Raw genomic sequence first — 23,850 nt, forward strand, 5'->3', positions numbered from 1 at the left:
CGAAGATGATTAGGGGACTGGAGACTAAAACATATGAGGAGCGGTTGCAGGAACTGGGTATGTTTAGCTTAAGAGAAAGAAGGACTAGGGGAGACGTGATAGCAGTCTTCCAATATCTCAGGGGTTGCCACAAAGAAGAGGGAGTCAAGCTATTCTCCAAAAACACCTGAGGGTAGGACAAGAACCAATGGGTGGAAACTAATCAAGGAGAGAAGCAACTTAGAACTGAGGAGAAATTTCCTGATAGTTAGAACAATTAATCAGCGGAACAACTTGCCTCCAGAAGTTGTAAATGCTCCAACACTGAAAGTCTTTAAGAAGATGTTGGATGGTCATTTGTGGTATATAGTTTCCGTCTAGGCAGGGGGTTGGACTAGAAGACCTCCAAAGTCCCTTCCAACTCTGTTATTCTAGTCTAAAACCCCAGTCACAATGATAGCCTTAATGTGCAACAAAGGAAAGTTGGCTGTGCAATTGTGCAAAAGTCAGGCCTTTGCTTTCCTATCACCAGTGTTTCGGGAAAAGGATTTCCCTAACTCTGCCGGAAGAAACCAAGATAGAATCCGGCCTCAGCTATGTTCCTGGCTTCCCAAACATAATACTTTTCAGATGTGTTGACCAACAGTCCTAATTCCACCCAACTAGCACCTCAACGGGTCGACACTTAATCACTGCCAAAAGTACAGGGAGTTCAAACTGTCTGAGCAAATGCCACATTCCCACCCCATGCATATCTTCCCGGAGAAAAAGAATCACAAAACAGCATTTTTTTTTCCCCCAAAAGTGAATTTGTAGAAAGCAAAGCGAATTTGTTTTCCACTGAATCCTTTTTGCACCAACAATTTGCTCTCTCCACCATTAATTTTCTCTGGAGCCTGGTGCCCCCTTGAGGCTTTCCAAATCAGTTGAAAACAAATAAGAGTGACAAATATTTCCAGATCTCTCAAAGGTGCTTTTTGTTTGTTTCAAAAGGCCACTAGACTGTTTTTTTTTTGTTTAGGAAAAAGAAGAAAGAGTTTTGCTTCTCATCCAAGAAGCTTCATCAGTTCTGATGGCGGGTGATGAAGCTACTTAGATGAGAACAAAAAAAGCATCTTTGAGATCCAGATCTCCCTCTTCCCCCCTCCTCTTCCCCATGAATATTCCTCCATCCCCATATTAGTTCTATGATGGCTGGGTATTTGAAGACTTCTATTGAAATGTTTGGTTTCCCTTTTTAAAAGAAAATGTAGAGAAACCACTGATCTTGTTGACTTCTCCATGAAAAGTATTTGCAATCATTTTGTTGAGCCTTAGCATCCTATCCAGAATTAAAATCCCTCCGTCTTCCCAGCTCCTTCATCTTGCTTCTTCTGACTTTTGGATGTGTTAACAGTTGTCCTTCAGACTCTGAGGATGAAGCATCACTAGTACCTTAATCTCCAACTGTCAATAGTTCTGAAGCAAAGTACATTTGTCGTAAGCTCTCCAAATGTCAAAGCAAACCTGTGTTATGTGCTTATCCTTTAGTGCTTGGCATTTACTCTTCCCAGCTGAGAAAAGTAGAGTCCTTGGCTTTGAGTTACTGGGGTGCATTTTAATTATGAATAGCAGGGATGGAAAGGAAGGGGGAAGTGATCAAGAAATGATACTAATCTCTAGATCTCTTGTTATTTGTCTGCGCTCAGAGGTAAATGAAACCCAAGTTGCATTAAACATGCCAACACCCTGTTTCATCTGCAATAATATTTGGACCCTGGATGTCACATTCATCTTTGTGGTTTGCATCAGATACCTCTGTTTAGACTTTCTTATGAGGTTATTGTACTGTATTTAACATTTTATCAGCATTGGTGTGATGCACACAGGAGGGGGGGGGAGAAATCTTCTAATGCTTTGCACAAAAATCAAATGTCTTCCTGCCTTTGGTGTAATTATTTGCATGTGAAATAAGAATCTGGGTTTAAATTAATTGGTTAATTCCTCTTTCTCAAACACTTATCTATTCAAGGTTACCCAAATTTTGTTGCAACCTATGGCCGAGGATATCCTGGATTTGCCCCCAGTTACAGTTATCAATTTCCAGGTATGTGAAACTTTAATGCATATAAGGACAAAAGTAAGTTAAGGTGGCCATTCTGAAGTCAACTTCCTTGGGAACAAACTCATTTGAATGATGTGACACTTTAGAGGTGGGGGAGTGAGATGTCCCTGCTTAGGACTTTCCTAGAAAACTATGATGAGTAACAAAATATTTATTTTTAATTGTGTGATAAACCTTGTGCATTCTTAGATAAGGTACAAAAAGCTTTCTTTCTGATAGCATTTTCTGTTGAGAATGGAGGAGGAAAATACAGTATATCTTGCTTCTTGATTGCTGCTGGCTATTTGAAAACAGCACTCTTTTTAAACAACAATGACAACCACTGGCTCAATGGGAAGCACAGGCACTGTCAACTTTGTATATTTCCTGCACTGAGTCCATTGTACTATGCTATTAGGCAACAAACTCTCCAGCACATTTGCGAGAGATCAGACATCAACACAATACTTTCCCCTTATTTATTTCTCCTTCCCCTTTGAGTCTGTTTTGTACAGCTGTCAAATCTTCTGCATTTAGTCTCTCTATTCCCTCTTAAGTTTACTGTTGGTAGTTCATCACTTGGAGAACTCCTGAGGTTTTGAAGTGCTAGGCTAGCTGGCTCTTAAACATCTCCTCCTGACAATAATGAGTATCCTCTTCTACTCCAGCTCTGCCATTATCAACAGGCAACCATTGAAACCAAAAAGCCCTAAGGAGTTCTTCATACCAGCAACCCCTCAAGCTCAAAAAGGAAATGCCAAGAAGAGTTCAGAGGGTGATACTTGCTTGTGGGTTTTCATCTCACCTTAAGATTCTGGGAAGGCCCTGGGGGCCAATTTCAATATGGGGGATTAACTGCTTGTTAGTGTCCAGTCAGTGCCTGTTTCCAAACCACAGCTAGAAAAAGGGGGGCAACGTTTTATTAATTAAAATTTGAATACGTATCAGATATTAAAGTTGATTAATATGTACCACTGGTGTGAGTTTAAGCCATCTAGTCCTGCAAACTGTAGTTATGAACAAAAGAAAGGATGGGGGAAATCACCTTGCTCATGTTATTTAAGAAATCTATGATCAATTGTCTTCATTTTAAACAAAAATCAAGAAGCTTTTCTTGTGGCAAAGCAGAGGATGTGAATTTCCTTCCCCTGTTTGAGTTAGGCGGGCTTTGAAAATTGCTTTTTCTAAACGCCTTTGCAAAGCATTTTATTTAGGCAGGCAGTTAATATTAATTAAGTTCTCTAGTTTAACATAATTATTGGATGCTGTTATTTTATGATGCTGTTCGAATTGTAAAACACTTAGACGCATATACTGTATGATGGGGGATAGAGAGAGAAAGAGAAAAAGATGAACAGGAAATGATATTGAACCTTGCGGCAAAAATATTGGGATTCGGGGAGGTGCCATTTTAAAGATATCGACATCAGCCTTCCCCAGACATTGGAGATTATGGGAACTGCATTCTAACCAGTGGTGGGATCCTCCCGGTTTAACAACCGGTTCGGTGATCGGGTGATTTGCACGCGCCCGCACCTGACACGCACTGAGCACACTTGCATGCGCAGTTTCAAGAAATCTTCACTTCTGTTTTCCCGGAGTAACACAGCTGATTCACAGGGCAATCTGCTCAGCTGCGTGAATCAGATGAGAAGATAAAGGTAGGAAAATAGCGCACCCATCTGATCGTCGGGGCAAACTGGTTCCCTCCCAGCTGATCTTCGGAGCTACCGTTTCGCCTGAACCAGTCGAAACCGGTAGAATCCCACCCCCGATTCTAACATATTTGGAGGGTGCTAGGTTAGAGGAGATTGAGTTAAGATTATCCATACTCCCACTTGTTCTCAAATCCCCACATGGAGAAACAAATATACCAGTTTGTCAGGCGAATCCTTCGTGAATCCTGTAAAATTGAGGCAAATGTCTCCCAGACTTCCAGTTTATTCTTTCAGAGAAGGCTTTTCTCAGGTTCTGAAAAGGATTCCGCCGATTGAAAGAGAATGGGCACATCCACAAATGTTTTAAATATCACCATCCCTTTGATTTCCTTGCTTGCTGAAACACGGGGAGCTCAATCTGTGACTAGACACCTGTCTGCTAACACGCGGCAGTGGGAGGGCAGTTTTTAATCTGAAAAAGTGGCACTGAAAGGAGGTATTCATCCCCCTCTCACTTTTGAACGTTTGGGATTCTGGCTTCTGAAAGTTGACAGATCAGAGAGGGTACGTAGGTCGGCCTTTCCTGCCAACTGTTAATATAGGCACAAGAGTTGTTGAGTTTTATAGCCTTTTCCTCACTGCTCCATATTGAGTGGACACTTCTTTCAGTTCCCTGGCCCACTTTGATTTAAAAGAGAAGAAGGTGCTGTTCCTTTGGGCATCATGTTGTTCTCTGTAGTGTGAGCAATGCTTAGAAGTGGCACCATCATCTGAACATTAGCATTCATATGTGTACATTTCTGGACACGTACAGGAAATGAGACATATCTGAACCATTTTGGAGATTCAATAGATTTGGGTAATTCACAATTTTTAAAAAAATATTTTTTTTATTTTAAATACAAATAATGCAAACATAGTACGTATAAATCTTTAAAAAGCAAAAAAAAAATACAAATATTACAGTGCCCCCCCCGAGACCTTTCCCCCCCCCCTTATATTTCTTCTATAACAACTAAAAGATATACAATACATTCCAATCTTCCGGTGTATCAGGAGTATTTGTTTAAAACTAATAAGTTACACTCCTGCATGTACATAAGCAGGGGTGGGCTGCTGGGGATTTGCAGGGGTTTGGGAGAACCTCTAGCTAAGATTCTGTGCAGTTCCGAGAACCCCCAAATACCATTCTTGGCTGGCCCCGCCCATCCACCCTCCCCTCCCAGGAGTCCCCGCATGGCCCATTTTGGATGCAGGTAAGTGCAGAGGCTTGGGGAGGGGGAAAAACGGGCCTACCAGACGTTCAGAAAGTTTCTGGCCTCTATAGGGCCTCCAGAGGTTGGGGAGGCTGTTTTTGCCCTCCCAGAGGCTCAAAGTAAGCCTCCAGAGCCTGGGGAGGGCAAAAACGCCCCCACCCCCGTGGTACAGGACGACGACTAGGCCACACCCACCATGGCTACTCCCACCTAGCAACCGGGCAGAGAACCCATTGCTAAACTTTTTGTAGCCCACCTCTGTAACACACGCATGGATAAGTGTCCACCCTGCTTGACACTAGCAACTTTACATATTTACCTAGATATCAAGGGAAGGCCTTGTGTAATTGATCCCAGAATTATGGTTCTAAGTTGTGACGGTCATTAAGTGGGTTGCAACATGACCACACTTAATTTTATTACCCTTGTTTGCAGGAGTTACTAAGCTAATACAGTTGTCGTTAAACAAGCATGTTTTCTTCAATGGGTGTTTTGTGTCAAGTGCCCAAAATCACATGATTGGGGTGGGGGGGGTGGGGGAGACAGCTCTTGAGTAGTTCTGGGGAGGTCTGTCTCCCACTGCTTTCTTCCACTGAAGAAAGCAGAGGGCAGGCAGAGAAGGAGCAGAGCTGGAGTATAAAACACACAAGATTTTTCTGTCTATAGGTAAGCGGACCTCTGCGTATCAGGGGATTTTCTGATATCTTCAGCCTCTTAGCCAAGGAGGAGGGTTTTTCTTGGTCGTGGGTCAGCTGTAGTGAGGTGCCTTCCAAGAGCTCCAAACCGATAGCCACGGTCCCATCTGTTGACAGATGTTAGGACAAAGGGGAATGATGGCAGAACCGTCTGAATCCAACCCAGCCTGGATTCAGTCAATCCAAGCCCCGGAGTCGTAAATTGGGGTTACTCAGAAAGAATGATTGCTGGGTTACACCTTGCTATCTATAAACCTAAGCTCGGAATTGATTAGGATGTGGCTTTCCTTAACCCTCATTACTGGGTGTCAGAAGCCTTCATTACAGCACAGGCCTTGTGTCAGTTCCTATTATAGCACAGATGTGTTACACGTCCTAAATATAGTATGCTTCTGGGCTAAAATAGGAGGGCTCAACCAGATTTCCCCAAGGAAATAATAACCTCCCGTACATTAAAATATGACATATTCTGCCATTTCATTCCCTTTTGCAAAAGGCCCGTTTTTGCTTTTTGCTTTGAAATTTAAATAGAGGCAGGCTTGGCTAACTCCTTTTGTTCCATAGAGGACAGTCCCTTTTCGCTCATTTGCTTTGTAAGCAAATAAAATGCCACTTGGCACTGTATGGAAATGTGATATTTACTTCTCTCAGGTGAAACAATACCACCATCCAGCTGTTCCATTATGTGTCTTTTCAACATTTGGGAAATAGGGATGGCGGTGGGATTTTTATTTTTAAAAAACATGTTTTTGTTTTGTTTTAAAAGCTGCTGCCATTTGGGCTTTTTTTAATGATTTCCCTCGCCGGGCCATGTTTGCTAAACTCTTTGTGAACAACAGCTAGTCATTGATGTCAAGCTTGGACTTTTCTGGGGGTACAGAACCAGTCAAATTTTGAAGTGGGTTCCTTTACTGGTGACTTAGGACAGCGTTCCCCTTTGCAGTGTTCTTGGCTGTTGTGAAGACTTGTTGGGAGCAGCGGTGGGTTTCACTTATTTTTACTACCGCTTCGGCCCGTGCCGCACGCTCGCTTCGTGCACATGCGCATGTTCCACACATGTGCCTGGCCTTCCGCACATGTGCTTCGCTCATGCGTGCGCCGGCCTCAAAAACGTGGCTAAATAGGACAGCATAGTGCCAGGATCTCCGCTAACAGTTCGCCCAAACCAGCCCGAACCGGCTGAATGCCACCTCTGGTTGGGAGCCATGGAGAAGATCTTGGAGAAGGCATTCAGAAAGCAAAAGGACTATAGCACGGAAAAAGCATGCTTTGAGTAAGGGGTGGGAAAGTATTGGAAAGATGTTCAGATTGAGTGCCCCTAACTCCCTAATGGGAAGACTTAGATGATTCCATTACTACCACGTATCACAATAAAGGACAGTTCTTATGATCCCGTGATGTCCATTTCATGAGTTGGTCTAAACCAGGGGTGTCAAACTCACTTCGTCACCGTGGCAGCACACGATGTATCGGGACTTTTTCCCCCTTCCCTAAACCAGGTGTGGGCGTGGCCAGCACCTGATGCATCCGGCCCACGGGCCGGGAGTTTGATAGCCTCGGTCTAAACAAATAGAGTTAGCAAAGCAGGAAGCAAGGCCTTGTGCTGTTGTTCATCGCAACTGGTTGGAGGATTTATTCAATTTGCACTGATCTTAAGCCACACCGAGCAGGGTGGGCCAAGCTAATATTGGATAAAGGACCAGGCGTAATACATCACAAAAATTCTCTTCTCGCCCTTATGGGTGGTCTACCTCAGGCTTGAGTCCTTTACCAGAGGCCTGGGAGTTTGAGGGCTCTGCACAGGATCTTAACTGTCCCTCGTGATATATGAATATGTGTGTACATGTGTGTACATGTTTCAGTTCTCTTCATGTCCACATAGTCACGCTTCAGCTTAAGGAAGTTTATACTTTTCATTTCTACTTTATCGTGACTAGTGGTACAGAGCTTTAGCCTTCTGAACAGGGCTGAGTAATGGAACTTTATTACAATTACACAGATAAGGCACAAGGTCCTGATTTGGGCAATATTGTAAAAATTGGCTATTTAAGGAACATGCCTCCGTGTAGTCACAGGGATTTAGCTTGGCTTGAGGGAAACTTGATTTTTTCATCTGTTCTCTAGTCCTCTTCCCACACCTCACCATAAGACAAGAAGCTCCTGACACATATACTTCTATCATCAGATTAAGCTTCAGGGCCGTAGCAAAACCACATCCTATTCTCTCTCCCTGCCACCAGGATTAGCTTATCCATTAGGCACAGTTCCCAGGGCCCATGATTTCTTTTTTTTTTTCATTTTTTAATCAGAATAAAAATGATATTCTTTATTTTGATGCCTTTTCATTAAAAAAAGGCCTAGTTGGAACATCAAATCAAGGATTTTATTTATAATTTTAGGCATAGCAATAAATACTAAAATTTTGTAATTTTGAAGATATCTAATAGATATCATGATTAATTGGAAACAACTGATTATAAAATAATACATATATAATTTGCCATTTGCTGTTTCTCTGTAAAAATATGAAGAAGTATTGAAACTGATGAAATATTTTAATGCCATTATTTTTCTGATGGGAAGGGCCCACAAATCCTATAAAACTCAGTGTTGGTAAAATGATGAACTGAATATTGTGATGTCACAACCCAGACTCTGCCCTTTACAGGCTAGCCAGTAGCATTATGACAGGGGTGTCCAAACTTGAGAACTTTAAGACTTGTGGACTTCAACTCCCAGAATTCCCCAGCCAGCCTGGCTGGGGAATTCTGGGAGTTGAAGTCCACAAGTCTTAAAGTTCCCAAGTTTGGACACCCCTGCATTATGACATAAGCACCCAAGAAGCAGCATTTCCATCTCAACACACATTTCCTCACCTGTGGTTGCCCAGCTTGGACCTACAAATGTTTTGCCTGTTTTGACTAATGCTTTGTGGTGGATTGTTTTCACTTATGGTTTCATGGCTTGAAATGTAAACTACATTAAGGACCTTTCTTCCAGAAATTACCTTTTATACGTAAGTAAATAGTGCCCGAAATATGTAATTGGGTTACAATTCATTGAAGTAATTATAAAGACCCAACTCTCTGTAATAATCAGAGAAAGTCCTTAAGATGTCCTTGAAGAGTACATTTTAAGGGACTGGACAAACTTTAAAAGTTTTTTAAAACTTTGAGAGATGGAAAACCCACAACCTCCATAAGTAACTGTTCGACTGTTGTACAAATATTATCATCAGGAATCTTTTTTATTATTTGAAACATAATCTAGGTAGTCTAAGATTCTGTGGCCATGAAGAAGAATTCTCTTCTACCTGGGCACAGATGCAAACATACAAATGTAATCCATGTGGAGCATTTAGGATTCTTTCCCATGTTTTAGCAGCAAAAGCTGAAATATTGTGTGCGCTTAATTAAAAAAGAAGCCTCATTGTTCTCTGAATGATTTAACTTCCGTGAAAACTGACATAAACTCTATTCCTTTTTTTAAAAAAAATTCTCCGCAACCCCTTGCAGACTTTATTAGATTATTCTGCTTTTTGAAACTAATCACAATTGTTTGATAGTTTTTAAGAAAAAAAGATCAGGAATTTTTTTTCAATTTAATCTATTATTTTCTCTTATTTCACTTTGCAGACTACTTGCCTATTTCACAAGATATGATTTTTATCAACTGGGTCTTAAAAACACATAACACAGATTAATTGGGGTTTACTGCAAGATTCATGAAAGGGGCAAATGGAAAGAAAAGGCCTATGTGTGCATATTACTATCAACATCAGACAGTTAAGAAAGAAAACCTCAAACTACTTCTTTTTCCATCTGTTTTTTTAATTCTTTTTTTTCTTCTCTTTTGCGTGAGTTTTGAATTTGAGCTCTAAGCACATAGCGCTTATAAGCAGTATCCTGAATAACGATAAGTGAGCTTCCTATAATCTTCTCCGCTGTCCTTACCACTCTCTGTATGGACTTTCTATCTGAGGCAGTGCTGTCACCCAAACCAAACAAAGATGCAGTTTGTTAAAATACTCTCAATTGTGCCTCTATAAAAAGTGGCCAGGACAGAAGAGGAAAGATGTGCTCTTATCATCTGACGCAGGAAATGCAGGCGCTGGTTTGCACGCTTCACTAAAGATAATATGTGGAGAGACCAAGTCAGATGATCTGCTATTTCTTGCCAGACTCTTACTGAATGGGACAGCAATATATCTGCTGTCCCACAGGATGATGGGGATGGCAATTAAACAAAGGAGGAGGATAAATATAATCTTAGGTGCATGATTGAATAATTATGAACATTAATTCAAGTTTCTGGCAACTATATAATCATCATTTCCCCCACCTACAGTATACTGGAAAAATGTTTTTTTCCCCTCAGATTGTTATTTTCTGAAAGCCACTTTGCTATGGATTTGAATAAGCAAGATAAAGTAAGATTAGAAATGCATACCCCTAACTGCATAGCCCTTGCCAACTGAAGATCATGGGTAAAAGTATACAGCATGTAAACAACCAAAGTAGAGAAATTAAATTGGGTAAAAAAAAAATCCTTTGGTTTGGTTTGATTTGGTTTATTTGGATTTATATGCCGCCCTTCTCCAAAAGGACTCAGGGCGGCGTACAACATTAAAAAACACACATCCCAAAAGTTTAAAAAGATTAAATACATATCCCAAAAAAACAAACCGAATTTAAAAAAACCAATACATTTAAAATAAGTTAAAATTAACAGGCCAGGCCGGCTTGCTGGAAAAGCCAACTTTTTAGGGCGCGTCGGAAGGACCGGAAGTCGGGGATTATGCAAAGCTCCGGGGGCAGCTCATTCCAGAGGGAAGGCGCTCCCACAGAGAAGGCTCTCCCCCTGGGGGTCACCAGCCGACACTGCCTGGCCAACGGCACCCTGAGGAGGCCAACTCTGTGGGATCGTACTGGACGGTGGGAGGCTATTGGTGGCAGTAGGTGGTCTCGCAGGTACCCTGGGCCTAAGCCATGGAGCGCTTTAAAGGTCATAAGTAATTGCAATGTAAAGTTGGTTAACACAGTATTGAATGAAGAAATGGAATGGAATAAAAATGATTTTGCCTGACCTGAGAAAAGGAATGAAGTAGCACCTAATAGGTGCCTCATTTGGGAGGGCCATCCCCTATATTTCACCATACAAGGCAATGTTCAAATATGACCTCATGGTTTGAAAGTTGCTTCAGGGACTCATTTCTGGAAGCATCTAGCCTTGTTGAAGCTGTGTTCTGATCCAGCAAGCTCTTTAAATCCCCCAGTCTTTTTTCCCCCAGGAACCAAACTCTGAGTTTTGATAATTTTCAAACAACAAATACACACATTTGGGGTGGGGTGGGGGGGTGGGGAGAGATTTAAATATTCTGCACAATGGATTCCACTAACTATCCCAAACTTTTTCTGCACAACTGAAATGAATGGCAATTACTCAAGAAAACCATTAGATTGATATCAGGCAGGAGTGCTTTCTTCAAGTTTGCTTGGCTCTGCAATACTATTCTCACCCTTCCAGCTCATTTTGGGCTGTTCCAAGTCTAAATTTTTAGCTCTGCGGCCCCTTTTATTTACCTACAAAGTGCTGACAACCTCTTCGTCCCAATCTCCCCACCCCCCACGAAGTATACACTAAATCACCCCCAATGACTTTATCAGAACTTTCCATTTTAATCTTTAATCAGCATAAAATAAAGTGGTGAAAATGGGGGCTTCTGTACATACAAACTCACATGGATACATGCTTTTTAATCAGTTAAAACTGCTGGTTTTGGTTTCAACAATGTCAGATGCTCGGATGATAATAGAATTCAAGAGCAGGTTAGGGAAGAACAGGATGTAACTTCTGTCAAGTTTCCGTGCCTGACATGCACATTAATCTTTTCATTAAGTTCAGATATGGACATCACGTAGCCTAGTTTTCCTGGATGAATTTGTACCCACATCATCTTCCTCTTTGACACAGGAATACATGACAGATCAACTATATAATATAACTAGCTGGACACCCGTGCTTTGCAACGAAGCTAGGTGTCGGCCTTTGCAGGAGAAATTCAGTTCACAATCTGTTGGCTCAGTGGTGGATAGTGATTGAAACACATAAGGGAACATCGCTCCCGCTGCCTTGAGTCTGGAGGCAGTTCCATAGGTGGAAGGTGTGGACATTATGGTGAGGTACTGTATGTTTAGTACTGTAAGGAGCCCCAGACCACTCCTGAGTGAAGGAGTGGAATGTCTGCCAATTTGAACTGAGGTAGTAGAATGTGAGGCAACTGGCAGTTGGAACAGAGTTCTTTTCAGGTGGGGAGGGGGAGTAGAACTCCTTAGCATCAGAGCACGTTAATTACTGTATAAGAAATACTAATTACCTGATGGTCATTTCAAAAAATCCTTTCTTAGCAAGCACCTAGAAGCCAGGAAGAACATATGTGCCAAATTTCAAGTTTGTAGGCTTTACGGTTCTGGAGGTGATGAGTGAGTGGTATTTGCCTTTTATATATATAGTTTGTGCTGTGTTGCAGCTGACTGCGATTCTGGGAATCATAGTCTGATACATCCAGGGGTTGATTGGAATCATCTCCCCAAGTTTTCAGGCAGGGATCTTTCCCAAGCCTACCAAGAGATGCCAAACATTAACGTTGGGATTTCACAGCCGTTGAAACAGAAAGATATACAGCCCAAGAGATGCTAAAGGATCAGGATTCAAGACCATTTGTTAAGTGGGTGCTTCATCTAGCCATTTATATTAGATAAAGAATCTAAGAGTATCAGCTGGCTAATAATGTCAGCTCACGAGCATCTTTCAGGTGAGAACTGAACAATTCTGAAAAATCTGTCCTATTTTGGACCCTGATTACTTTTCAATGATTTTCTTCTGTAAATGTGCCATTAGTTTTTTCTCCTAAACGTCAGGAACTGGAGGTAATAAAGGTTTTAAACTGCCAGGCAACCTGATAGGAAACTTACTTAAATGTAAATTAAATAAATGTAATTTAATTTAATATTTAAAAAATATTAATTTTGATTTAAATAAAATTAAATCGCAAACTATTTTTTTTGCTTTAAAACTGCCAAGCAACCTGATAGGAAACTTCCTGTAGCTATAAACGGGGCATTGCTCAATGCTCATATTATAAAGGATTGTCCTGAAATAAAAAGTGGTACTAAACTAGCTATTCTTTACCCTCAATCGATTAGTTGTGTGGCTTATTCTTATTTCTAATTCTACCCACCAAGTATTAATCTGTTAATAACAATAACTTACAATATACTGTAATATACTAATAGGTTTTTATATCATGTGTTCATAAAATATGTTTAATAAAGTTAAAATAACCAATTAAAATAACATTTTGAATTGCAAACATTTGAGCACCGTTTAATGAAGTTTATGTAAAGTATTCAAAATGGTGTCATTTTGGTGTCACCGTTAATGAAGTTTATGTAAAATATTCAAAAGTATTCAAAATGGTGTCACCTCTGCTCTTCATTCAGTAATTTCTTCTTGCATAGAATTAGTCCTTTTTTTTCCAATGGTCATTCAAAGTGGGAATGATGAAATGCTGCTAAAGATGAAACCGAGTCTCTTTATTTTAATCATCAGCCAGCAAAACGTTGGAAATATTTTAGTCACCTCCAAGGTTAGTCCTATAAGATAAACCAGACTAAAATAAAGTGTCATAGAGCAGGGGTCTCCAACCTTGGCAACTTTAAAATTTGCAGACTTCAATTCTCAGAGTTCTCTGAGAGAGTTCACTGTTCCTCCGAGAGCGTTCACTGTTCCTCAGATACCCGGTTGTGAGTCCCTAGGTGTTAAATGGGGCCCAGGGAGGCAGTTGGGCCTGCTGATTGTATACTTGGCTCCTCACTATACATCAGCGGCCCTGCCCGAGCTCCTCGAGCTGATCTCAGAGACGGCGGTTGAGATCCCCAGGCTTATGGTCATGGGGGACTTCAACCTGCCGTCGACGGGAGCAGCATCTGAGGTGGCTCGGGAGTTCATGGCTTCCATGACAGCCATGGGCCTGACCCAACTAATTCAGGGCCCCACACACGAGGGTGGTCACACACTGGACCTTATTTTTGTATCTGAACAGTGGACGAGTGATCTGGGAATAGGGGACCTAGTTATTACTCCCCTGTCATGGTCAGATCACTCATGTCTCCGGCTCGACTTCCCTGTCGCTACCCCTCACCGCGAGGAGGCGGAGCCAGCTCATCCAAGCTGGTACCGCCCCAAGCACCTGATGGAACCGGAGAGGTTCCAGACGGAGCTTGGGCCGTTACCTGTAGCCCTGATCTGCGCTCAGTCGGAGGACCTAGTGGCCGCCTGGAATATGGAGACGGCTGGGGCCTTGGACCGGGTTGCGCCTTTGTGACCTCTCCTGCGGCAGCGATCCGCCCGAGCCCCTTGGTACACCGAGGAGCTGAGGGCGATGAAGCGCCATAGGAGACGTCTAGAGAGCAGGTGGAGGTCCTCACGCTCCGAGTCTGATCGAAAACAGGTAAGATCCTATTTACGGACCTACCTTGTGGCATTGAGAGCGGCCAAACGTAGACATTGTGCCGCTCTTATTGCGTCCGTGGATAACCGCCCTGCCGCCCTGTTTAGGGTGACCCGCTCCCTCCTATCACAGGGGGCGCGGGTGGCGCCCTTGCAGGGTAGAGCAGAGGAGTTTGGGGAATATCTGCAGGACAAAGTCGCTCAGATCCGGAGCGGATGGGCCCCCTCCAGTGGCCCGGACGAGCCGTCAACAGTCAGTCTTGTAAGACCACTCTGGGAGGAGTTTGACTCTGTTGCCCCCGAGGATTTGGACAGGTTGCGTGGATGGCTGCGGCCCACCACATGTTTAATGGACCCGTGTCCCTCCTGGCTGGTACTGGCATCCTGGGAGGTGACACGAGGCTGGCTTCTGGGCCTGGTGAACGCTTCATTGGGTGAGGGATCCTTACCAACTGCCTTGAAAGAGGCGGTGGTGAGGCCCTTACTCAAGAGGCCTTCACTGGACCCAATGGAGCTGGCTAGTTATCGTCCAGTCTCCAACCTTCCTTTTTTAGCGAAGGTTGTTGAGAATGTGGTGGCGCAGCAATTTCCACGACACCTTGACGAATCCGAATATCTAGACCCATGCCAGTCCGGCTTCCGACCCGGACACAGCACAGAGACAGCCTTGGTCGCGCTGGTGGATGATCGCTGGAGGGCCAGAGATAGAGGTTGCTCCTCTATCCTGGTCCTATTAGATCTCTCAGCGGCTTTTGATACCATTGACCATGGTATCCTATTGCGCCGGCTGGAGGGGATGGGAGTCGAAGGCACCGTTTTACGGTGGTTCGGCTCCTACCTCTCCGACCGGTCGCAATGTGTGTTGACGGGGGGGCAGAGGTCGACCCTGAGGTCACTCACTTGTGGGGTGCCGCAGGGATCGGTCCTTTCGCCCCTCCTGTTCAACGCATATGTGAAGCCGCTGGGGGAGATCATCCGTGGTTTTGGGGTTGAATACCATCTGTACGCTGATGATACTCAGCTGTACGTTTCAACCCCAAACCACCCCAGTGAGGCTGTCGAAGTGATGTCCCGGTGTTTGGAAGCCGTCGGGGTCTGGATGGGGGACAACAGACTCAAACTCAACCCCTCCAAGACTGAGTGGCTGTGGCTACCGGCACCTCGGTTCAGTCAGCTGATTCCAGCGCTGGCCATAGGGGGCAAACAGCTGCCCCCTGTGGAACGGGCGCGCAATTTGGGCATCCTCCTAGATGCCCGGCTGTCAATGGATGACCATGTGGCAGCCGTGGCAAGGGGGGCGTTCCACCAGGTTCGCCTGGTGCGCCAATTGCGCCCCCTCCTGGACCGAGATGCCCTACGCATGGTCACTCATGCACTGGTGACGTCTCGCCTGGACTACTGTAATGCTCTCTACATGGGGCTTCCCTTGGGACGCGCCCGAAGACTGCAGGTAGTCCAGAACGCAGCCGCGCGGGCAGTCATGGGGAGTACCAGGTACTCCCATGTAACACCGCTCCTGCGCGAGCTGCACTGGCTGCCTGTGATCTTTCGGGTGCGTTTCAAGGTTTTGACCACCATCTTTAAAGCGCTCCATGGCATAGGGCCCAGTTACCTGCGGGATCGCGTCCTCCCACATACATCCCAGCGGCCAATTCGCTCTCACAGGGAGGGGCTTCTCCTGGTGCCGTCTGCTAGGCAATGCCAGCGGGCGACGCCAAGGAGTAGGGCCTTCTCTATGATGGGCCCAACCCTCTGGAATGACCTCCCCCCCCCCGACATTAGAACCATCACCGACTTCCGCTCCTTCCGGCAGAAACTAAAGACTCACCTGTTCCGACTGGCTGGCCTGGCATAATTTCAACGCCTATCTCCTGGCATTTATATTTTTACTGGTTTTTAAGGGGATTATTCTGTAGACTTAATTTTATTGGGTATTGGGATTTTAATGTCTGTTTATTTTAATTATTTATTAGCAATACAGTCCTGCACATCTTTTATCCTCCTCTTATCCATCTATTTATATTTGTATATATATATTGTCCATTTAGTAATTTTAATTGTTTTAATTTTGTTCTTTGACATGGACTGTACACCGCCCCGAGTCCCTTTCGGGAGAGGGGGCGGTCTATAAGCGCTAATAAATTCAAATTCAACTCTGGAAGCTGAAATCCGTAAGTCTCAAAGTTGCCAACGTTGGAGACCATTGTCATATAGGATTTTTATTGTAATTGCTTTAGTGACAGAACCTTACAAATCTGAATATGTTTTCCCCCTCCCCTTCATGTGATCTAGGGAGGGATTTACTTGTCTGAAACTTTTTCTCAAATTAATTTCTTGGCCTGGACTCAAGCATTGTTGATTGCCATTGTCTTGATTGCAGGCTTTTCATCCTGTCCTTCAAAACTTCAGTCTTTACACCAGCTGCAGTTAGGGGAAAAAGTGTTAGAACTAATCCCAAATTTTGGTTTGTGTGTAACGCTCCTGGAATTGGTTCAGCGGGCTCAAATACAAGATGTGTTATACAACGTGACAATTATTCAGTTGGGACTTGAAAATCAGCTAGCAAAGAAGCTAAAGTCTTTTACGATCTGCTTCCTGTCTCTAGCCACCCTTTCTTTCATCTTGGCATCCATCTCAGCTAGCTTTCATAGCTAAAGTGGGACTTCAATTCATGGCCTCCTGCTTTCTAGGCGGGTGTCTTAACCATTAGACCACCTTATCATCAAAGGTGACCTACCCCTTTCAGGTGAGATTCTACCAGGAAAAGGGAACCTGATAAAAAGGGAAATACATTCAGAAGATGTTCTGAGCTAGGCTTTCCAAGAGCATGAAGCAGACTCCTCGTCACGATAAAACCTCTTTTATTTGGGTTAAAGGGAATTCCTCTCCAGCAAAGTCCTGGCAAACAGTCTTTCATGAGGTTTCACAACTACAGACCTTTTATCAGGCTTGGAGAGCTGCCAGGCCGATATCTTCCAAATGCCACGCGGTAGCAGTAATTACTTGGCAAGAAGTCAGGAACAGATCTTCACTCTAATGAATTGACTAATTGTCTCCTGCAAACTCCCCTCCCCTTTCGCTCCTCTTTATTCTCTATGGGAGGGGCCATTCACCAGTCGGCCCTTATTCCTTAGCTGTTCCCTTCTCCTGGCAGCTCTGCACATGCGCACATCGGGAACAGGGCAGGTTCTTCTGCCCCACTGATATCCGACTCCGAAGGCAGCTGATAACTGTCAGACGGCCCTGGCCCCATTTCTGCCTCCGATGCAGAGCCCTCATCAGAGCCTTCCCCAGACTCCAGGACTGGCCCCTGTTCCTCTCCAACCTCCTCACTGTCTGAGTCTGCCATCAGCTCCACTAGAGTGGGCCACAACAGAAGAACAGGACTGGAGGAGGCTCAGAGACCAAGCCTAAAAGCCTCTGTGTCTGCCGGAGAGACAGTTTCAAAATAATGTTAGAACCAGGATAATATGCTTACAGATCTTCTAGATAATTAAAAGAATTAAGTAAATGTGACTCTTTCTTAACCTGTATCTTCCTTATATTCTCTCCAATTTTGTTCCTCTAGAGCAGGGGTGTCAAACTCACTTCGTCACATAAATTTTGCCCCCTTTGCTGAAATCAGAGTGTGGGTGGCCAGCATGTGACATATCCGGCCTGCGGGCCACGGGTTTGACACCCGTGCTCTAGAGACTGAAATAATTTATAAATCCTCCAAGGGGTTTAGTGGTGGTAACAAAAGATAATAAAGACTTCCCCACCATCCCAAGACTGGCATATAATATTGCTCTTCCACGGTCTTTTATGACCAATAGTAGCACTTAGTTGAATTCACCTAATCATGAGTAAAATTCAGCAGGAATGGACTTGTTTAGAGTGCTGACAGCTATATTATAAAGTTGAAAAAAAAAACAATAGCATCCCACTATTAAGCAATAGCTGGTCATTTATTTACACTGCAATACATGGATGTAGTCATATTCCCAGGAGTCAAGCCCCAACTTGGGAGTCATTAAATGTTTTTTTAATGATTATATTTTTTCTTAAGTATTTGTATGGAACAGGCCAATTGAAAAGAGGACAAGATCAGCCATTTTTAGTTTTTACTACTCATTATTCACATTAAGCAACCTTGCTTAATGCAAGGGTTCTATGCCCGGGGAACAGATAAGACCAAAGAGGAAAGCAGTATCACCTAATCCATTTTTGATGGCAGAGTCCAAATGGCTTACATTAGTAAAACGAATTAGAATCAATGAGTTAGGCTGGTATGTGTGGGACAAGGAATCTTGGGGGAAATAGCCTAGCAGATTTAAAAAGCTCCCAGACGTGGAAGGCTCTCGTATTCTGTGTTGCAGATCAAGATCAGAAAATGAATCTAAAGTTTTCAATTCTCCAGCTGGCCCATAGCTTTATCTGGTGCCCAGAGATGGGTTCCGGCTGCTGCTATTGCCGGTTTGCTCAGGGACGCATTGCATGCATGCGCACACTTGATATGCGCTATGCGTACATGCGTGATACCAAAAATTGCTTCTGCGCATGCGCAGAAGCAAAAAACAAGATGGCGACGCCAAGAGAACCAGTTTGGGGGTGTGGCAGGCCAAGTTACTACCTACTCGTCCGAATCAGTAGGAACCCACCTCTGATGGTGCCAGAGAAGATACAGCCATTGCCTAGTGCCTGGGCCTGAGACAGAGGTGGGCTTCAAAAATGGCAGCAATGGGTTCGCTGCTCCTTTGCTGGGTAGGCGTGAGCATGGTGGGCATGGCCTAGTCGGCCTCCTGCAGCACGGCGGGGGTATGTGCGTTGTTTTTTCGCTCTCCCCAGGCTCCGGAGGCTTTCCTTGAGCCTCTGGGAGGGTGAAAACTGCTTCCCCCGTGCTTTGGAGGCCTGAAACAAGTCATTTCTGGAACATCCGGTAGGCCTGTTTTTCGCCCTCCCCAGACTCCGGAGGCTTTCCTTGAGCCTCCAAGAGGGCAAAAACTGTTTCCCGCGGGTTCTGGAGGCCAGAAACAGGCCCGTTTACAGACTTCCGGAACCTTCAGTAGGCCCATTTTCCTTCTCTTCCCGAGCCTCCACATGGGCCCTGCACTTATCTGGTATGATGAACGGGCCACCTGGAGACTCCTGGGAGGGGCATGGCGGGCATGGCCAGCCAGAGGTGACATTTGGGGATTCGCTGAACTTGGCCGAATTCTAGCTAGAGGATCTCCCGAACCCGTGCGAAACCCCAGCAGCCCATCTCTGGCCTCAGACATAATTAGTCAAGGGTGAGTGAGGGCAGAGATATTCCAAGCACCATTAGTCCTCTGATTTTGGGTGCTAGGGAAGCGAGCTGGAAGCTATTTTACCTCACTTGCTTACTAGGAAGAAACAGCAACCTATGCCAAAGGCAGTTAAATATGAAAGATTCTGCATCTTCTAGATTTATTCTCCATTTTGTTAAGATTCCCCCTTGCACAACAATTATCCTGCCCTGTCTGAACTTCATCCACCTCTCCAAGTGAAGAAAAATGCAGCCAGTGGGCTGTTTACTGGGGGAGCGGGGGTAAAAATGATAATGGCCCAGAATTTATACAGATGCAAACCAGGTCTCACAGAATCTTTTCTGGTCCCTCTTCTTTGTCTTAAGCTGTGGCTGGAATACAATATTTTTTTTTTCTTAATAATGACTTCATATTACCTGCACTGCTGAGCCCCTAACATGCTAATTACCTAAGCAGGTGAAATACATTTTAATAATTTAACAAATGAACTAAAGCAGAATTGAATGACAAAAGGAAACACGTGCTGCTGTCAAAGCACTCTTGGCCAAAGGTTGGTGAGGTGGTTTTTTTAAAAATATATTTTGAAGTGAATGCAGCAGTATTCTTTTGACATTTCCAAGTTGGGTCGTCCTTATTTATCTACACCTACTTAGCATTTTAAATTCAGGGTAAATCTATTTTTGTGAGGGGACATCAGAGAAAAAAGGAGTCGGAAATGGACGAAACTTTAGCCATGTTTTTTTTTTAATTTTTATAAATCAGTTTATAGCTTCTTATATACTGCCCAGTAATGCCTGTATCTGGTTCTGTGGATTTTTAGTGCTTTCGGTGGGATCTTCAATCAAACCCAGTTATCCAGGCAAGTTTCTTACAATTAAGTTTTTAAACTGCACTTTTTTTTTTAGTAGAATTCTTTTCTTTTTTTGATGCCACTCTGGATGCCTCTTGTAGTGCTTTTAATAATTTCTGTAGAACACCCTTTCCCAACTTCCTGCTCTCCAGATGTGTTGGATTACAATTCTCAGGAATCAGGGAATTGGGGTGAGTTGTCAATCAGCGCAACTGGAGACCAACACATCTGGAGGTTACTAACGCAGCAATGTTCTGAACATCCGCCTGTTTGTGTATATTTGTTTCAATGGGAGCTGAGCAAATGCATAAGCTGTGTGTTACAAAAGGATGTACTATTAATATATACAGGCAGTTCTCAGGTTACAGGGGTAATTGGGAGCAGAATTTCCATCGTTAAAGCAATGCAGCTATAAAATGTGATGTCACATGACTGCATTGTTTAGCAATGGCAGTTCCAGCTCTCCCTGTTGTGGTCCTTTAACTGGATCCTACCAGTTGTTAAGCAGGGATCACCTCCATCCAAGCCACTCTCAGTTTGGCCCCTGTCAGCCCAGAAGGCCTCCTCTTTCCCACACCCATCTTATCTTCCCCCGCACCATATCTATGCCCTTTTGGCCACCTTAAACACTCCATCCCCTCTGCCGCCCTTGCTTGCTATGCCACCTTATGCTCACTGACCCTGCTACCCTACTGTCTCCAGCTGATCTTTGCAGCCTTCCTCCAATTACCGATGCCAACTGCTGGCCATTTCCAGCCTTCTTCCTGATGTTGATCTCCAAATAGTGTAGGTCAGGGGTGGGATTGAAAAAATTTAGCAATGGGTTCTCTGCCCAGTTGCTGGATGGCATGGCCATGGGGGGGGGGGCATGGCCTACTTGGCCTCCTGCATCATGGTGGGAGGGGGCATTTTTGCCCTCCCCAGATTCCAGAGGCTTTTTATGCACCTCCAGGAGGCCGGAAATGGGCCTGTTTCCAGACTTCCAGGAGGCCCATTCTTCGCTCTCTCAGAACCTCCACATGGGCCCTGCACTTATCTGGCATGATGAATGGGCCGCATGAAGACTCCTGGGAAAGGCAGGGGTGGGGTGGGCGGGGCCAGCCAGTCCTTCCAACTACCGGTTTGGAAAAGCAGATGTAAAATTAGCATCCAGTTCTCCCGAACTGGTCTGAACCGGCTGAATCCCACCCCTGGTGCACGTCCTTATCAGACATCAGCCCATGTGATTTGGAGCATGGTGTGGGTAGCGTTCTCGTAAGGTTTCAAAAGGCCTCAAAAGCCTCCCAAAACATTGTGAGAAAAGTCTATGCTATTTAGAGAACAGCACAAGCGCCCTCCACAAGAAGGCCTGGCACAACCAGCGGCTGCCTCATTTTGGGGCAGGCTTGGCGTGCCTCATCAGCACTAAGAGGAAGGCAGCATCAACTGGGGAGAGCAGGGTGGCAGGAGCAGTAGAGCACGAGGCTGGCAGAATGACAGGAGTGGAACGCAGAGGACAGGGGTGGCTTGGAGCACAGGACTCGAGGCAGCCCTTCTCGGCAGGGGTGGCCTAGGGGCTGAAATAGAGGCCTGGGTGTGGTGGCAGCTGATTGGCCTTGCTAAAGTCCTTGAGCCTCTATTTGTGTCCCATTGCTGCCACTGCCTCCAAGGAGTGCCGCTATGCAGGGTTGCCAAAAGGGCAGAGATGGGGGGAGAGATAGGCAGGTGGGAGGCCCGTGCTCCTTCAGTCATTAGTGTGAGCAGGCTGCAAGCCCCCTTGAATTTTTGATCATGTGATGACAGGTGCAGTGCCATGGCTGCAATTGAGAGGACCAAACCTAAGTACCATCTCTTCAATGCTGCCATAACTTTGAACTATTATTGACCAAGTAGTCATAACTCAAGGATTACCTGTAGTGTTCCTTTTTGCTGCAGCCACGGTGGAACCAAGATCAGAAAGGTTTTCCTGCAATGTACAGAACACAGCCAGAATTTCCATCTTGATTCTAATGAGAGTTACAACATTTTGCATCAAACAGCCTTTGCCAGTCACTGCTGCTGAGATGTGTTGGACTGCACAAAGTTTCTACCCAATATGACCTGCAAGCCAACACATCTAAAGAAGGCGAGCTTTAGTCATATCAAGCTCTGCCTTTTCTTTTCAAAGTGTCTTTAGTGAAGAAGGAGGGGTTCTAAACGGTTGCCTTAAATCACTGATGAAATGCATGAATTATGATCAATGATAAATTACCCTATGCTTTTATTTGTGTTATAAGTGTATTTCCTTGGTTAGACATGTTTGCCTTTCTGAAGATTCAGATTTATCTCCAAGTGCTTTGGGATTCCACCCTGCTGTTGGGTGCTCAGGTCAAGAAAATAACCAGGAGTGCCTTTTCGAAATTTTAGTAATATGCAATGGCACCTTTTTTTTCTGGAAAGGAAAATGTCTTCAAACGACAACCATTCAATGCTTTGAAAAATGTTTAGGAACTGGACCCGCCCAAACTTTACAAGATAGTGTAGGTTGTTTTCCGGGTGCAATTCAAGATACTAATTACGACCTTTAAAGCGCTCCATGGCTTAGGCCCAGGGTACCTGCGAGACCACCTACTGCCACCAGTAGCCTCCCACCGTCCAGTGCGATCCCACAGAGTTGGCCTACTCAGGGTGCCGTTGGCCAGGCAGTGTCGGCTAGCGACCCCCAGGGGGAGAGCCTTCTCTGTGGGAGTGCCTTCCCTCTGGAATGAGCTGCCCCCGGAGCTTCGCATAGTCCCCGACCTCCGGTCCTTCCGACGCGCCCTAAAAAGTTGGCTTTTCCAGCAAGCTGGCCTGGCCTGAACAAAATAAAATAAATGATTGATTTAATTGTTAATTTTAATTCAATTTTTAAAAAGTTATTGTTCGTATTAATTGGGTTTGTTTTTGGATACTCAATCTAATTTCTTTTTAACTTTTGTAATATGTGTTTTTTTTAATGTTGTACGCCGCCCTGAGTCCTTTGGGAGAAGGGCGGCATATAAATCCAATAAACAAACAAACAAACAAAATACCGTAGGTTACATAAATGTTGCACAGCCATCCCCACTCCGCCAACATAATTGACTTTCAGTTTGTGTCCCAAGCGGATGAATGATAAAATTTAAAACACGATGGTCCTAATAACTATAGAATAATATATAGCTTCTTGACTCACAGGAAATTGCAGGGTTTGAGCATAGTATGGACTCTGTTACCTTATTAAGGTCAGGGTTGTCAGGATTCTTTCTTCAAGATTTTTAATTTTCTGTGGGATTGTGACTGGGAACAGCGCCATTTTGGCAGTGGCACCAAGGTTGCGAAACTTCCAGATGGCGCCATTGTGTGTTCTTGTTCCTGGTTTGTAGACGATGGACTGAAGTGATGCTCTCCTACAGAACCTTTGAAGCCAGGTAAAAGTGCCTCTCTTGAATTCTCCCTCTTAATTAAACAGAGGGATAGAATCAAGATCACGTGAAGTGTTAATGCCATTTTATAAGGCCTTGGTAAGGCCACACTTGAAATACTGCATCCAGTTTTGGTTGTAAAAAAGATGT

The 23,850-nt window shown here is 44.3% G+C and overlaps 1 protein-coding gene across 9 annotated transcripts in view; it reads left to right on the plus strand.

The window, feature by feature from the left end:
* The window catches only part of MSI2 (musashi RNA binding protein 2), a 689,288-nt gene that overhangs the window by 586,419 nt on the left and 79,019 nt on the right, over positions 1-23,850 (plus strand). For 5 of the 9 annotated variants that reach the window (XM_081945333.1, XM_081945334.1, XM_081945336.1 and 2 more), the window contains exon 10: positions 1,991-2,065. In XM_081945333.1, coding sequence (XP_081801459.1) covers positions 1,991-2,065 — 75 coding nt within the window. Of the gene's footprint in view, positions 1-1,990; positions 2,066-20,269; positions 20,309-23,850 lie in introns of all 9 variants that reach the window. The other 4 variants (XM_081945332.1, XM_081945335.1, XM_081945337.1 and 1 more) reach the window with 1 other exon arrangement.

Source organism: Natrix helvetica (genome assembly GCF_964273705.1).
Source record: "Natrix helvetica genome assembly, chromosome: 2".
NCBI lineage: Eukaryota > Metazoa > Chordata > Lepidosauria > Squamata > Natricidae > Natrix > Natrix helvetica.